The 18,249-nt window shown below is 43.1% G+C and overlaps 1 protein-coding gene across 8 annotated transcripts in view; it reads right to left on the bottom strand.

Annotated features, from left to right (window-relative positions):
* Nucleotides 1–18,249, bottom strand: part of HELZ (helicase with zinc finger) — a 1,413,339-nt gene that overhangs the window by 785,215 nt on the left and 609,875 nt on the right. For all 8 annotated transcript variants that reach the window (XM_069199901.1, XM_069199892.1, XM_069199898.1 and 5 more), the window contains one exon: nucleotides 7,079–7,258. In XM_069199901.1, coding sequence (XP_069056002.1) covers nucleotides 7,079–7,258 — 180 coding nt within the window. The remainder of the gene's footprint in view (nucleotides 1–7,078; nucleotides 7,259–18,249) is intronic.

Raw genomic sequence — 18,249 nt, forward strand, 5'->3', positions numbered from 1 at the left:
CAAATTCAAAATCCTCAAGTCTAGGATCGGCCTCAACCGACTGTCCACCTTGGGAATCAGGAAATATCTTGAATAACACCCTGACCCCTTTCCTGCAACAGTACCAACTCTAAAGCGCCCTTTGCCAACATGGCTACAACCTCCTGTTGCAACAACAGAAGATGGTCTTCTGAACAAAAGGAGGGACGGGGAGGGAAGGGAGGAGGAAACTCCTGAAAGGGGAGAGCATAGCCCTTTTCCACAATTCCTAGCACCCACGAGTCTGTTGTAATTGACCTCCATTGCTGTAGAAAAAGACTCAATCTTCCACCTACAGGAGAAGTATGACTGATAAAGTGGGGAAAACTAGGGCTGCTTCTGCTGTTGTCCACCAGAGGAGGATGAAGAAGAAGAGAGCTGCTGGGCTGGACCTCTAGCCCTGCCTCTACCCCGCCCTCTGAAGGCACGATAGGGCGGGCGGGCTGGCAGGTTGCCGGGCATAAGATTGAGACCTACGAAAGGCAGAGCCTCTAGCAAATCCTCGAAACCTACGAAAAGGTCTGTACAATGTAGCGGAAGGGGTCTGCAAACCCAGGGACTTAGCTGTAGCCCGACAGTCCTTAAACTGTTCAAGGGCAGAGTCTGCCTTGTCCCCAAACAGCTTTTCCCCATCAAACGGAAGGTCCATTAAAGTGGATTGTACATCTGATGAGAAACCCGAAGATCTTAGCCAGGCATGCCTTCTCGTAGCCACCGATGTTCCCATGGCCCTGGCAATAGAATCTGTGGTATCCAAGCCAGATTGTATAATCTGCTGTGCAGCAGCTTGTGCATCCAAGAAAAGGGACCCAAATTTTTTTTGCATTTCCTGTGGCAGATCTTTTGCCATCTCCTTAGCAGAGTCCATTATGGCATGGATGTATCTGCCTAGCACACAGGTGGAATTAGTAGCTTTTAGGGCCATGCTGCAAGAGGAGAACATTTTCTTCGAGGATTGCTCCATCCTCTTGGATTCTCTGTCTGTCGGAACACCTGGGAATATACCGGGGGCAGACTTTGCAGAACATGATGCCTGAACCACCAAACTCTCCGGAGTCGGGTGACGAGATAGAAAAACTGGATCTCCTGGGGCACTTCTATGCCTTCTCGCCACTGCCCTGTTCACAGCAGGAGATGTCACCGGCTTTTTCCATAGGTCTATAATAGGCTCCGTCAAAGCCTCATTAAAAGGCAGCAAAGGGTCAGCACTGGAGGAAGATGGATGAAGAACCTCTGTGAGCAGGTTAGTCTTTACTTCTGCCGTGGACAAAGGCAAATCCAGGTAGGCAGCTGCCTTCCTCACCACAGCATGGAAGGAGGCGGCCTCCTCAGTAAACTTCCCCGGAGAAGCAATGTCCCACTCCGGGGAAGTATCCAAACCACTTGCAGTGGCAAGCCCCTGGAAGTCATCAGAAGGCTCTATCTCACCTTCCTCAAGCCTTCTGTATTCCTCTTCCTCCAGAAGCCTCAACGCCTTCCTTTGAGATCTAAGATGAGTTTCCAGAGCCGGTGTCGACAAGGACTCCATCGATGCCGACGATCTCAGACCCCAAACCGGTTCAGGAAGGCTCCTAGATTCAACTGGCATCGGCCCGAAGTCGGCAGATAACCTCCTCGAAGCCGAATGAACGGAAGGAGATGGAGCCGGTCTAGATGATGCCATCAATGACGCCGGATGACGCGGAGAAGGAGTCGGATGAGAAGCCGACTGATCCACGGTCCCAGGCGAAGGACTCCTGCCAGGGGAAACCCCCGGCGCCGGACCACCAGGCTCTGTAGGGCAGAAGGGCATGAATGGAGCAGCCCTGTACGACGCCGGCGAGCCCAAATTGAATGCCAATGGCCCTGTGGGACCCGCCGGTGCACCAGCAGGGGCCATGGATTGAAAAACAGCATACATCGCATTCAAAAATGCGGCCGGATCCGTCCCTGGAGTCGGGAAAGCCGGGTACTGCTTTGTAGATGTCTGGTGAACATCAGGATCCCTCGGCGCCGGTGAAAAGTGAGGACTACCTTGAGTGACCTCATAGACTGAAGGCGCCGGTGACAACCCCGGACTCTCCGGCTGAGGCGTGACAGTAGGACTCATCTCCCGCGTCTTCTGGTGCCGTGACGAACGAGACCTCGAATGACTCCTCGATCGCCTCCGCTCCGAACGGCGGCGAGAGTCATGACGGCGCTGAGAGTCATGATGACGCCGCTTCTTATGTTTTTTGGGAGAAGCATTGGAGGAAACCTTCTTGTGTTCCTTCTTCTTTGCCTTGGCCAAGAAGAGCTTCGCCTCGCGTTCTTTCAGAGCTTTCGGATTCATGCTCTGGCACGAAGAACAACCTTCCACATCATGTTCGGAGCTTAAACACCAAATACAGTCCGAATGGGGGTCGGTCACTGACATCCGACCCCCGCATTCTCTACACAGCTTAAACCCGGACTTCTTCGGAGGCGACATTGTAACTTCGAGAAATTGTTACAGTTACCAACGGGTCAGGAAGAAAAACCGTTGGCGTCGAAGCACGGAAAAAGGAAAAAACTGACGTCAGTAGGCCGACAAGGACCTCTTATTTGCACGTTGATGTCAGACGGAGTCACGCGGAGCCGTGCCATTATGACGTCCTCGTCGACGTAGACAGCTAGGAAGAAGACTTTCTGTCGGATGCTGGCGCAAGGATTGAATTCATAAGGTGAGGAATCCACAGGTAGTTGTATCCATCAGAATATGCATTTTAGAAGTCATCGTCAGGCCAATAAAAGTGTGAGAAGGCGTGGAAAGAAAAGAACATACACCTCACCATAGAGGTGGCGCGCTTATATGCATCTCCGCTCATCACTTTCGGGGTAGTATGATGACAACATAGAGCAACACAGCACCATTTGTTGACGCACAGCAGCACTGCTGAAGAAATGTTTCAGAGATTCTAGTCTGTGCCCCGGAGAGTATTTTAAGGTGAGGCATCTGCAGCTATAAGTATCCACTAGAAACAGTAATCCTGCGGATTGAAGGCACACATTCAATCCCCTTTATGAAGAAGTAGGAAAATTTGATGAAGCACTAGCAATAACACTTTTTCCTTCTTGACTCACTGGTTTGTTAGCTTCAGGTCTAAAACTGGACAAAACTCTTGCGTGGGTGCTTTTCCCTGATCAGAAAGTATCAAGAATACGCACCTTTGTTCCATTGATGTTTTAAAACTAGAGTTCTTCTCAAACAAGAAATTTGATTTTTTCTTCAACCTAGTAACTTCGTATTACAGAAGTTATCGCTTTCTGTAGGAATTGTATGAACAAAGCAAAAAACTATTTTGTACTAACTGTGTGGGAAACCAGAATCTTTTATGATCTTTTTGACATGGCATGTCAGAAGAAGGTAATAAATACTCCTGCCTACCAGAGTGAGAAATAGTGTGAAGTCACTGTTTTGATGGAAGTTGTTGACCACTCCCCCTGCCTTGTGAAAACTCAGTTTGTTGCTGCTTCTACTGTTTTTTATCTTTCAGCTGCCTCTCCCAGCATGGAATAAAATAACATTGCTAGATTCAGCACAGCCAAAGCTTTGAAACTGGGTTTATTAACTTTTTTCCTTTTTTCCAGACATTCTAATTTCATCAAGTGTTCTTTAGTTTTCTCCTTCTGGATCTCTTCATCAGCTTGCAATCCAACAAGCAAAGAATAGTTAAATGGTAGCGACAACATCTTCTTTTAAGGTTGAGGGGCCAGAAATGAAAGTCTCATCCATGAAGAGCATCCAAGGAATACAGCATTGCTGAAGTCAGGTGTAGCCAGATAACTTATGTCCTATGTCAGACTAATAAAACCATCTTAAGAAAGCCTGTCTTTTCTTGGAAATCCTCTTGTCTCTTGGATGATGCTCTGCAGATTGGTCCAGCAAATTCCACAAGGATCATTCACACCAGCTGATGTGGGCAGAATCTATTCTCTAACAACCGAGCTGATGTGTGACAAAACTTCCTTCTTTAAAGAATCACACTTTCTGCTCTCCTCTTTACAAAGAAACTGGAAGGAGTAGAGCCCACTGCACTATGTGTTTTCCAGCCGCAACTATCAATGAATTTGCCACAAAAAAAATTCCAGGCATAGTGGAACAGAGTCTGCCCAATGTAGTTCCCTCTCTAGTCATCTTTTCAATGAGTGCACCAGGAATAAATTGGTAAACACATCCACTAGTGTTTTCAAAGATCTCAAAATTAAATGACTATAGTAGCAAACTGGTTTCTTCTGGGAAAAAAAACATTGATGTGTGATACTGTCTCAACACAGGACCTCCCCACTGCCGTTGTGACAAGAGAAAAGGTCGCCAATGAGCAAAGCACACAATTATCCTCAACCCCCTGAACCAAAAGAAGAAACACTTTACTCCACAGAATTGTACATTTCTGTGTTTCTTCAAGTTGAGGCAATCACCTCACAATTGGGGGTGAAGGCAGCTCTCGATATCCCCACAATTCTGTAGAACACTGACTGCTATCCCTTTTATTATTGCTTATAAATTGCACTGCTTAATTAATGAGAGTGACTTCAGATACGGCCAGGAAGAATGCCTTACAAGTATTACAGGGTTTGGAATGAGGTAGAAACATGCCGACACCAGCACCTCAATTTAGTTTTCTCTCTGTTTAGTTTTACTCTATCCCTTTGGAACAACTGATAAGGTGACTAGTTAATATACCAAGAGGTAGTTCTACACTTAGAATCTCTCTTTTGTAACATTTTCTCTCTGCTCCATCCACCCACATCTGGAGCTTACATAGGGTTTTCATTCCAGACCAGCTAATCGTCATTCTGTGAAAAGCTCCTACCCCTTTCGGGAAGTTGTAGCCCACATCATGAATCACGCATTTAATTGAGTGTGCCTCCTCAGGGTGGGTGAGAGTTTCATCATTTAAAGAGAAACCTGTGGAACCCAAAAGAGATGAACAGTGACCTATCCAATGTGATTGTGGTTAATATTTCCATACCAGGTGCATTCATTATGTTTTCTGTATGTTATATGGGAAACATGCATGGTTGGTCTTTGAATGCTCCCTTTTGACCCTTCAATGTAGTTATAATACATTGATGGGAGAACCTCACGTTGAGCAGACTCCAATGATACTGGTGAAAAAACCCTCCAATCAGAAGAGATGAAGCCAGAATCTGAGTCAGACACACTATGAATGGGCCTCCTGACTCTCATAGGACTAAGAGACTATGATGATATTAGGGGCATTCTCTGCAAGACAGCTCAAAGTTCATATCTATAGATCTCTTCCATGATCATGAAAGAGTCTCTATTCTGCTTGGAGATTCTGCTGACAATGCCGATTTAGACTGCTCCAGAGATTTCTAGGTTGGTAACTGAAGTGAATGAGGCATGGTGGAGCCATTTGCAGCAAAGTAACATTGCTGGAGGCTGCAAAGCAGTCTCTTCTTCCTCAGATGCGAGGTTAACCACTTCATCCCTCGATGTTTGTGGAGAAGCTGAAGGAGGTAAAATTCTCGTCTACTTTTGAGAAGGTGATAACCCAGCTTTGGTTGAAAAATTGTGAAAATTCCAACACTAAGACATCTCTTGACATCGAGAAGTGTTTTAATGTTGAACCTCACAACATTAAAAAGTGGAAACACCCCGACTTCAAAACCTTAAATGTTTTGACAACAAATGATGTCTTGAAGAACCCCTTGATGTTGAGTGCCTCTGTGCTGACTGCAGAGACTACAGCAATCAGCAGGGCCAGTGACCTCAAGAAGATGCCCACTTACCTGCTATACAAGATGAAGCAAGGCCACGAGAGATAGAGAGGGAGGAAACAGCCCTTCCATCCCGAGGCAAATGAAGTTGTCAGTAAAGAGGTCCTCTTTCCAATTTTGCCTTTCTTGGCACTGAAGCCCTCCCCCCTTTACTGTCCCATCAACAGACAACTGCCATTTTCCCATAAATGTTGCAGTCCTTTATGGAATGAGTGTCAGGAAGACAAATCACACAGACATAATGGTTCTTTCCCAGATATCTTCCTGCCGCAGGATGGATATATATTAAAAGGTACAGGACTGGCTGAGAAAGAAAGGCGTCGTTAATAACCACATGAAAAAAAACTGTAAAAATTGCTCAGATCTCAGATGAATAAGGATTCAAACGGGAGTGAACGACAAAAGACATTGAGTGAAAAAAGGCAAATAATATTCAGGATCTGAAAAATTAAATGTCTAATTATCTTTTTGGTGGGCATGATAGGATAGAGTAGCTTTCTCAAAATCCTACAGGGGAATTTCGCTGCTTAATTGAGTATCAAATAATTTCCTGCCTTTTTTTTTATTTTTTACTTTTCTCTGTGTTATGTTACGCAGTGGAGTTTCAGCAATCTGTGCTTTCTTTGTTGTTTCATTTGGCAGCAAATTGTACCTTATTGGACACGTCTTTTACAGACAACATATTTGTGTTATATGTTCTGGGATCTTGTACACAGGGAGATATTCTACCTTTTATACATATTAGAGAGAACCACATAGTGAAGAACTGTATTTAAATGGGCTTAAATTATGGCAAAGGGGAAAGTACTATACTCTTGTAATTAGAGGCTAGCATGTTATATATTTTTATAATTAAAAGCTTTCAAGAAGGAGTTCATTATAATATACCTGAAATTAATTATTAAGAATGAAATTCAAAGTAAAAATTGTTTTAAATCAACAATTACAAACATATTTTGCGTTAGTTGCTTACAGACTGGCATATCTTGGCAAATATATGTATAATCTTGCCTCAATGTAGCAGAAAAGTAAAAGTAGAAAGTTGCAGTATGTAAAAAGAAATGCCCTGCTTACAAATCAGCCCTGAATAAGCATGTTAATCATCAGTTACTAGAGGTGTTACAACTATTGGTAGTAAACTAAATCATAATCAGTGCAAACAGAGGTTCCAGTTTTCCATTTATCATTAACCTTGGAAACTGTGAAAACAGAATACACAAACATTTACTTTGACAAGACATCACAATCATTTTAAAGACTGAATAGCCACTTAGTTTTGATTTTGGCTTGCACACACAATTTGGTATCTCAGTACCTGGTATCCTGTTGTTTGAGTATGTGCTTAACAGCCTGAGCTAAAGTAAATGTTTTTCCTGTCCCATAGGGACCGATTATAAGAACAGGAGGCAGCATTATGGAAAGTGGAGTTGTAATGGCCAAAACTGCTTCCTTCTGTTTTGCATTTAGCCGAGGGTCCAGTAGTTCATCCCACTGTCTGGTAAGAAATCAAAGGAAACAAGAACTTCAAAACATACGTTACCTTATTTCACCATAAGACTTTTTATTCTGCAACAGATTCAGCAAAAACATGCAGCCAATAAAAGCTTTAGTTCACAAAGATTCATTCATGTGTTTCAAGCCCAATAATCAACACTTTCATTTACAGGCATATATTTGTCAGAAATGACTACATACTTACATTAGAGAAATTTCTGGATCATCGTTAATTCATTACCTGAAGAGTACTTCATGGATCGGTCCTCTTCACAATTATCTTAAACATATATAAATCTAAAAGACTTTAAGCGCTTTAGCAAAATAGGGATTGAAATTTATCTAAACCAACCATAAACAGCAAATTCTCATGAAAATCACAGCTCACCCTCTTAACAGTCTTTGCCAAGTGTCACTTCTACTAAGAATAAAAAATGTCCTAAATGATCACACTGACAATTGTCTTACACGTGATCCTCTCTGTGTATCAGAATGCCGTAATTATGAGCAACCCAAACTTGAGTGGTCTCATGGAGAGCTTTTTACATGATGTAATATGACGCGCAGGGATGAAGACAAAGAATCACACTTAATATGTATCTAAAGACCAAATGACCAGGCTTTTCAGGGTATGTGTTTAGTATCTTAAACAATATTTGTCACCCTCAGTTGGTCTAGATAACCCCACTTGCCCGGTCCCAGGATCATAGTATGTAATTGTATCATGAGTTGGATACTAGTTTGAGAACTGGTAGGAAGTAGGTATTCAGAAAATCCCAGTTCCAGCTGACTCAAAGTAACTTCCCAAAAACCTTTCTGAAGCCTCCTGTAAGTAAAATGTATGCAATTTTCATTTGCGCTAATCGCAAAGAGGCTGATGGCTACAGTGTTGAACTGGGGAATGGAACATTTGCAATGTCTTATGTGCGTTTCACACTTGTGTGTTTCTTGAACAGCCCTGCTGAGAAAATTAGCTGTGCTACGCAGCAGGGATGGTCAGTTAATCCGATGTTTTTGGCAGCCGACGGTGTCAGGAAACAGCAGATTCTATACAGAACACATGAGACACACATAGCTATCATTAACACTGAAAACTGTTTTTTAGGGTCTAGGTCTAATACACACATTTTCTTAACATTAAATGCAGTTATATTTACATACAATCATGCCTATCTTTGCTAAAATGCTTTATTATTAAATAAATGAAAGCGTTGCCACGCAGTAATGCTTAGTACAATGCCTTGAATGCTGTGTTAAACTATTTTCAACTATAGCCTAATGCAAAGGCACACATGATCTTGTCATGTGCAGCCTGCAAATTAAACACGCACAAGGCCTTCTTTATTTTTCTTCTTCACTTACTGGTGAACTCGACTGTGGATGGCTGAATGTGAGAATGTGCTAATGTGTGGAAAAATGTATGAGCACATGGATGGCTCACTGGGTTACTGACAGAACTGACAAAATAACAGTGCATTTTTGGTTAAAAAGACCAACTTAATGGCTTTATCAATGTTTGTTTTTTAAGTAAACATTCCTTTTTACAAAGTTGTTTTTAAAACAAAATTATTTATTTTGTTTTGTATGTGCTAGGCAGCTCAAGAGATTCTGTGGACGGGTACTCACTGCTGCATAAAGTAGGTTGCATCCCAGATCAGCACTACTAGCAGTGGCAAATCATTCAAAGATGGATGTCTGTGCATGCACCGGAATGTTTGCACATACATGGGAGGCCATTTTCTAATGTATGTTTTTATTTTTTTACATCAACTATTCAGAGATGGCCGTCTATAGATCAAACAAGTGCACACATAGGGGCAGGCACAGGAGGTCATAACTGAATGTTTTTTATATCTGTTGCTAAAAACATTAAAAGGAAAAAACGCTGGCAAAACCAACCGCTTGGCAGCCAAGGCAAATCTATTGTCTTTGTTAATGCTTGTTTTTTTAAGCCATTCTACAGTTTCTTGCTGACTTCGCTCAACGCTACTTATTAATTTAGAATCCTGAAAAGCATTCACATTTTTTCAATTACATCCCTATTCTGAACTTTTCCTGTGAATCCTTTTTCTTTAACAAAAAAAAAAAAGGATGATGCATGGACTGTTGAAACTTTTGCTAACACTCACCCCCCAGTTACATTTCTGGGTTTAATCCATCATTCCCTTTGTTCACCATGCCGCCACCAGTTTGGAGCCAGCCATATGCAAATCAGTCTTGACCTTGTTCCCCATGGGAAAAGTCTCGCCCGAACTGCCAGGCCAGGTCCTCCCTGGACTTGAAACAAGCATCCTGGGCCCGGTTTCAGGGTATCACCCTTAATCAGCCAGGCTAGCTTGAATCCAGTGGTACAGTGAGTAAGGAACCCACATCTGGGCATACACTTTCCACTTAGGGTAAATTTAGCAACACAAAAGGATGATGGACAGAATGCTAAAACTTTTCAAACACTCACCCCCAGTCACAGATCTGGGTTTAATCCATCGTTCCTTTGTTCACCATGCAGCACCAGTTAGAGTTGATTCTTAAAGTCACCGTTCTAATGCTGTGCTCTGGAACACTGGAGTTATATTCCAAATTATATTATAGTCTATTGGACTGCCCTCTCACTGACCCTATACATCCACAACTCGATGGCCAGTTTCACAATTCTGCTCTTTCCTATACTTAACGCTTGGGTTTTACCAACTGACATACATACGGCAATTACTTATAACCACTGGACAATTCCAGATTCTGACAGGCAGCTTTTGCTACCTGATTATGTCTGTTTTTATTTTACTTCTTAATTGAATAAGTTTAATTCGTTTTTTAAGACAGTCCTGCCAGAATGGACCACTGAACATGGCTTTTCCACCCATATACAAGTTGTTATTATTTTATGGGTCACCTTTTCTGAAAACAACCCTATATTGGCCCTAATGTTTGATGGCCTGCCCCTTTTATTCCTTTATTTCTCAGTATTCTCAGGTATAAACAGTAACAAACCAACACTCCTGATGAAAACTAGTTAAGTAACTTGCTTATCGCAAATCTCCCAACAATAATTTGAGAACTACTGCAGACATTACCACTCCATGATAATTCTGACTGGACTTCTGCTCCTTAGAATTATATTGGCACTTAGCACAAGCTTAATGCTTTTATGTTTCAAGTTCTGCATTACTCACTTTGTGGGCTCACAAACACTGCAATGAGCACTGCACTGGAAATAGCTATTTTCTTAACCTGCAATGGTTTTACTTTTTACCAATTTGTTCTTTACAAAATTACATTTTCGGATACAAAACAATGTAAGATGATTCAGTTCATCAACTGAAAGACAACTTTTCTAAATAATGCCCTTGTATGTAATTGCAACCTATTATAAGAAACAAAAAAGGGAATCTAAAATTAGAGTACAGAAGCATTGCAAAGCTATTAAATATAAAATATTGACAGAAAAATATTCAATGTCGACCCACTGTGCAGATGTTGATAACAAAGACAGAAGATCGAACATTCAATTTTCAGAGACTGAATGTGTAAGATCCAATCAGAGGCTTAGTAACAAACAAGTTACCTTGGGTAACACTCATTCTGATGGCTACTCTAAATGCTGATTTTTTTTAATTTTATTTTTTATTTCCCCAGGCGCCGACTTGATCTGAAAAATCTTAAGCAGTGGCACTCCATGTCGGTAGGTGATGTTGTGTGGCTCTGTGCTAAAATTGTTGTGCTTTGAAAGTGAGGTGTGATGCTGCATATAAGCGCATTTTATGCACCAGCGTAGGCTGCATTCTAGTCCACACCCCCAGATTCAGAGCCCCTTAGCAGATGTGCTTGAAACATTGTGCAGGCTCTTACTTGGTACCTTTTTAGATAGAGAAAACAGCCCAGTTCATAGAACGAGGAATATGGGAGTGTTAGTGAGGAATCTGTAGTTAGGTAGAGTATGCACCAGAAAGAGCACTACTGGAAGTAACTTGTTCTTCTGATGAATACTCATTAATCACATTACAAATAAAAACAAAAGCAGTAGCCTCTCAGTTGGAGGGACTGTGAACTGGCTTAGACTAAAAAGTTGTGAAAGACCAAGCAGGAAAAGTGCACCTTTTGAAAGACCTCGCTGCCCAAGCAGCCTAGTAAATATGTAAATATCCAGATTATGCACTCCATGTGCCAGTGCAGTGGTAGCAGTCTTGGCTCTTGTAAAACAAGCCCATAAGCCTTCTGGAGCTGCTTCTTGGCCAATGTGTAGCAGATTTTGATAAAGGACATGTTTCAAAAAGTGATGGCTCTTTTCTCTATGACCTTGCGCTTCTTCACTCCATTAAATTCAATAAGAGATGATGGTTCACTTGATGGTGTTTCTTTTTCGTATGATTCCACGTAAAAGATGAGTGCACCTTTATGGTCTAACCAAATGGAGCCTTTCCTCCTCCTTAGAGGGGTTAGGCATAGTGAATAAACCGAGAGGATAATGTTTGTCCTTCGTGAAAATACGTCACTCCTTTTAGAAGGAAGAAGTAGGCTGATATGTATGTTGCAAACCTTTTGAAAAAAGAGTTAAATAAAGACAGCAGATCCGGCAACTGCCGAAATAGCAGACCAGACAAATGACCTTTAAGTGTGTCCCATCAAGTTCTTGAAGGGCTAGGAACACAAAAAGTAGCAACTCTGAGTTTGGCCTGAAGTGGGCGTATGTGCCAAATACTACACCAGCCAAAAATTTGTGAAAACAGCAGTTATTTACAGATTTAGCGGATAGATGCCTGGCTGTCAAATAACATCATCAATCTGGGGAGAGAGGTTGAATGCATTCAACTGGCCCTGCTCAATCTCTAAGCATGAGGCGAAGACTGACTAGGCCTGCTGTTGTGACAGAAGAGCCTCCTGAAGCATCAGCCTCATCAGATGACAGATATTAATACAAAGGCATTCCCAGTACCACATTCTCCTGGCCCCATTTGGTGCCTCTAGAATGACTTGGACATGGTTGTTCCTGATGATCCACTAAATCAGTACACTGTTCCAGTAAATCTAGGGAAACATCAATGTTCAGGAGCAAGAGCCCTCACACATCCTAATTAGGATGTCAAGCTTTATCATCGGGTTGCTCCTCATCAGACTGGCACTGCAATGTCTGACGGGCTCACCGTTACAGGGGCTCTTTGCCAAATATCTTTTTATATGTGGCTGCTGTAGTAGTAAACACTCGCTAGAGGGTTCTAGAGGTCAGTCACTCGTTCTGGCAGGAGAGTGAAAGAATATAATTAGTTCTTAGCCCCACAGGAATCAGCATTGTTTAATGTATAAAAAAAAGGGGGGGGGGGCTAAGACCAAGATTAAAAACACAGGAAAGTGGAAAAAGAGGATTTATGCTCAACCACTTTCTTACTAGACACGGGGATATGTGAAATTATCAGCTACCCCCTAGGACATGGTCAACATGTTTCACGTACAGTGGTCTCTACAGATCCTATGACACTTCTTCAGGACCAACGGTTTAACAGAACTTCTCCTGACTCATAATAAGTTAGAGGGAATTCAATGTTAGGTAAATCAAATACTACGTGGTGTATGTATCAATGAATTACAGTCACTTACATTGTAGTAAACGGTCTGTCAAAAATGAACAAAAAGGTCGCCCTAGAAAACAAAATATATAATCAGCAAACACGGTTAAATGATCAAAACACCCGTGGGTAAACCAGTGAGAAAAGAGAGTGGTGACCCATAAAATGAAGAACGCAGAATCAAATGCTTACCATCCCTCATCATTGGCCGGGGGCCCTTGGGAAGTAGCATGCCACCAACGGTCACTTCTAGTAAAAATTAAGGGATAACACATTGACTCAAGGAACTGCATATTGTCATGTATAAACCAGTGCAGTCAAGTGTGAAGTTCACCAGACTGTAATATTAGTTGGATGCAAACATTTTAGTTCTATGTCCAGTCCCCTGAAATGGCTCAGTTGGTTCATATGCAGTTTGTCATTACTAACAATGAAGAAGACTAACTAAAAATATGTAAAATCGGGTACCTATAATATGGTTTAGTCATTAATTTACTTTGAGAGCTGTCAAGAAATCAAAGTCGCCAATATCCGAAGCAACTGCAATCAATAGTTGGACACAGTTGTGAATAAACGGAATTTCCCGTTACTTCATTGGTTACAGTGGAGGTCCGTAATCCCTGTGGCTTTTTTAAACAAAAAAACCTGCAAAGCCCTTGAATTACAAGGGGTTGAGGCCACTTACCGCGTTCATACCGGTCACAGTCTGTGTAACCTACCCCGAGGTGCTCTCCCGTAAAAATGAGAGACGCATGTGCAGGGCTCCTATTAAATTAAACGAGACGCGGAGGAGACGTTCTTCCGCGTCACGTAGGGCCATTCTGTAAACATAGAGAGCGGACTGGCCACAGCTCTGGTCGGACAAAATTCATAAATATAAACGAAGGGCGAACAAATAGCCGATACTTGTGGCCTTAATAGAGTATATAACTCAATGTGAGCCAGTTCATTAAATGTTATTGCCTTATATGCTACCGACTCAACGGAAACCTGTAAAGACCGTGTCTATCCCACTTTGATTAATCTTATTCTGAGGTTCTTTATAACAAGGGGGGGGGTTGAAGGTCAAGATGTTGATATATGCCCCTTGTTAATAAATGACTCAATGCTGGCTAGGTAGGTATATGATATTTATCCTGAATATAATTCAATTGGGACCTTAAACTTCCCCTTTAATCTTTTGCACTGCGATTCACCATAAAACAGGTAAAGAAGGGGGGTGGGGAGTCACAATGATGGCATGTGCCTATAACTAATCGTGGACACAAGTATCGTCAGTCAGATTGTCAAGGGACTTGCAGTCGAGACTAGTGGCAAGGGATCAAATGGGTTGGGTTCGTTAATAATCAATTGCATAACCCTTCCAGGTCGTGTGAAAAAACTATTGAGACAGCGTTACCCATGGAATATCATCATTTAATCCATTCATATTAGTGTGAAGCTTGAACACCCAACGTTGTTCAAGTCTGAACAATGAATGAGGGGAGTCGTTCGTGAATCTGGGAGATTCCAAAACCACCCAACGTAGATCATCAGGACTATGTGGTGCATCTAGAAAGTGAGCACATAATTTAGTGGTGACACGTCCACACCTAATGTTGCTCTTGTGTTCGTTGATTCGTATTTTGACAGGTCTAGAGGTCATCCCAACATATCGCAGACCGCAGGGACATGTGATCATGTATACACAATTCTTCGTGTTACAATTGGTATGTTTGGTGAGGCACCATTGGCCTATGGGTTCCAATTCTAGGGTCTTGACATGACTGGTCAAAAAGCAAACATTGCAGTGGCCACAAGGATAATGACCCGCCACAGGGGGAAGATTCCAAAGTGTCGTCTGTGACTGCACAGTGCCTTTTGGGCAAGTATGTATTATCAAGTTCTTGATGTTACGAGATCGTTTGAAAGCAAAGTCGGGTCTGGGGATAGAATTGCCCCCACTTGTAAGAATAGGCCATCTCTTGTTAATTAATTTCATGATCTCATACAAAGGGGGGTAAAGGTGGACACACAAGTCAAAGTCCTGCCTGTATCTCTAGTGTTGGGTTGAAGCAAAGCTTCACGGTTATTGTTACGTGCTCTCTTGAGAGCTTGGTTAACAATATGTTGGGGATAGTGTTGTGCTAAAAGTTTAGTTTGTAGGCCATTAGCTTGGGTACTATACACCTGTGCTGAACTGCAATTGCGTCGTGACTGTAAAAATTGACCAAACGGTAAATTATCACGTAGGGATTTTGGGTGGTGGCTGTCATATGTCAGGAGACTGTTTCGGTCTGTTGGTTTTTGATATGTACTAGTAGATAGTTTTCCATTGTGAATCGTAATCAGTAAGTCTAAAAAACTGACTTCCTTGAATGACACTGTGGAGGTGAATTTCAGGTATGGGTTGAGTGTATTAACCCAATCTGTAAAGGCATCAGCAGTGGCTGGAGAGCCGCTCCACACTACTAGGATATCGTCTATATAACGACGCAATAGCTTTATGGTGGCAGAAAACGGGTTGGTCGCAGGCAGAATGAATTGTTTTTCAAAATTGTACATGTAGAGGCAAGCCAGGCTTGGAGCAAAAGTACTTCCCATACAAGTGCCTCTAATCTGGTGGTAGAACTGATCTTCAAACTGGAAGAAGTTTTCTTTCATCGCCAATGTAGCACAATGCATTATGAAAGAGACTGGTGACGTGAGGTTATCACTTTCATCCTGTAGTGTAGACTCCACTACCTGTAGTGTCGCATCCTGTGGTATATTTGTATAAAGAGCCTCGACATCCAAGGTAATCAACCTGTGGACATCAACTGTGTCCTTGATGGACTCCATCAAATTCAATACATCTTTAGAATCTTGTAAATAGGTGGCCGATCCCTTTACAAGTGGCTGCAAAAAATGGTCGCAGAAGATGGACAATGGTTCTAAAATGAAAAGATGTTCCTGATGATCTTCAGCACTTGGGGCAGTAGAGATACTGCCGGAATTGCATATAGGAGTACACAGGTCCACTCTAAGCAGAGAGTGAGTGAGTGTAAGAGAGATGGAAAAAAAGAGAGAGAGAGAGACTCATCTAGAAAACAGCAAAAGTGCTGATATTCTGCGTTCTCTGCTGTGGCAGACAGATCCAGCCAATGTTCTCTCCATTCACAGATGATAACTTATGCCACTTCCAGATGCAACTCCTATCACTGTAGCATCTGGGGTTCCCGCCAGGTGGTGTGCCACCAGAAGAATCCTCTGGTATTCTAGCCTCTTCCAGAAGCTTATTGTCTCCTGACAGGGTCCATGACCTCACCTTGTCCTCCTGATGTTGAGTCCACTGGGACCTCAGATTCCAGTGCGGAGTCCAACTATGCCACGTAGCATGCTAGATCAGTAGGATACCAGAGGCCATCAGTTTTAGCAGCCTCTGAGTCATTCTTACGGAGATCCAGGACACAGGTAAAAACATTGGGATTACAGCCCAAATGTCCTGGACTCCCCGCTTTGGGGGAGGCATGAAACTGCATTGTGTTTACTATAGCTCCAATAAAAGGGAGTATCTATGAAGGAGTCAGGTGTCACTTTAGCATAGTGGTTGTGACCCTCAAAGATGTTAAGAGGTTTGTTGTAGCCTGGAGGTGGGTGGCAACTCCCTGTGGTGAAGTCAGCAACTAGTCATCGAGGTGGGGTAAGACTTGTACCTGTGACCTCCAAATATGTGCTGCAACCCCCAGCCATAACTTTCATGAACACAAGAGAGGCATTGGTAAGCCCAAAGGGGAGTACAGCAAATTGAAAACGCTTCTGCCCCACTGTGAACTGCAGTTAGAGCCTTTGGGCCTGCAGGACGGGGATGTGTAACTAGGCATCCTGCAGGGTCAAAGCTCCCATGTTGTCTGCAGGGTCGAGAACAGACAAGAACTGGGTCAGAGTGAGCATCTTTAATTTGTCCTTCTGCAGGTATGCATTGCGAGGCCCAAGAGCTACAAAAATGACGAAAGCCTCCATCCTTCTTAGGCACAAGGAAGTTGCATTAGTAACACCCAAATTCCTCCTTCTGAAACCACCTCTATGGCCTCCTTGGCCAAAAGGGCCTGCACTCCTTGCTGTAAGAAGGACAGATGGTCCCCTATCATGTGCTTTGGGGGCAGTGGAAGGTGCAGTGGAGTGAAAATAAACAGAAGGGCGTAACAGCGTGGAACTCCTTAAGGGACTCACTTGTACAAAAAGATGGCTTGCCACCCTGTAGGAAAATGTTGGAGCCTCTCGAAGGGGTGTTTGCCTTGAAGGACACACTAAAAGAGGCTTCCCAGCTGCAGCAGCTGAGGGGGCTGGGGACTGGGCTGTACGCTGCTCCTGCTGTCCACTTTGTCTGTGGGTACCACAGCCTCAGCCATAAAAAAAGGCTTGAAGGTCTGCTGGGCTGGTTGCATGGGTCGGTGCTGGAGGTCTTGAAAGCCCTACTATAGCCACAGAGTGGGCCTGAACAGCTACGCTGGAGCAAAAGGGCCGAAGGAGCACACTGTGTCCCTGCTGTCTTTAAAGTGCTGAAGAGCCCAGCCTAACCTTTTAGCCAAGAAGCCAAGAGTCATCAAAAGGGCATATCCATCAAATAAGATTGGACTCTCCTCAAGAAGCCTGTGGACCTCATCTTGGAGTGACTCCTAAGTGTCACACTGGTACCAGTTGCTCAACCAAGGCAATCTGCTGACTCCAAACCACAACAAATTGTGAATGTTGCCACATTGCCTTGAGCGACAGAATCTCAAAAGGCAGGACTACACTGACAGCTGGCATTGATGGATTGTAAGGACAAGCTGGTTAAGGAGAACATGCTCTTACCAAAGGTTTCAAGAGTAGGTTGGTAGGAAAGCCATTAGGGTTGACCTTGCTTCTGGATGCCTGCACCACTAAGAAGTGATCTGTGAAGGCCTCATTGAAAAGGAGTATGGGCTCAGTATTATTTTAGTCTGGACTAGAGGTCTTCAGTGAGGACACTGAAGTTCGAAAACCACAACTGGCCTCTGCATCACTACTGCAAAGGAGGCACTTTGTTCAGTAGCTGGCCCAGGTAGAGAGATAAGCCTAATCTCTGGATAAGTCTCAGATCACTGGCATCTCTTAACTAATTTTACAAATTGTCATTACTAAGTTCTTGAGCAAGTTTGTCTCCATCATAATGATCATTATCAGAGTCTGTGCCAAAATGATTGTGGACGTTCTGGGCCCTTCTATGGGGCAAGGGCAATGTATGAGGGTCGGATGGGTTGCCGGAAGGCTTCTGGCCCAGTTGGATAAAGGTGCAGCTTAGGTAGAGGTTGAATCAAAGTCAGCTAGGAGAACGACAGTACTATTGGTTGGGTTTCGATGCCCAAAGTCAATGCTCCAGGGTCTGGCATGGGTTGTGGCACCAAGACCGATGATAGCACCAAAACTAGTGTGGGGCCCAAAGAAGGCCCAG

Source organism: Pleurodeles waltl, chromosome 7 (genome assembly GCF_031143425.1).
Source record: "Pleurodeles waltl isolate 20211129_DDA chromosome 7, aPleWal1.hap1.20221129, whole genome shotgun sequence".
Taxonomy (NCBI): domain Eukaryota; kingdom Metazoa; phylum Chordata; class Amphibia; order Caudata; family Salamandridae; genus Pleurodeles; species Pleurodeles waltl.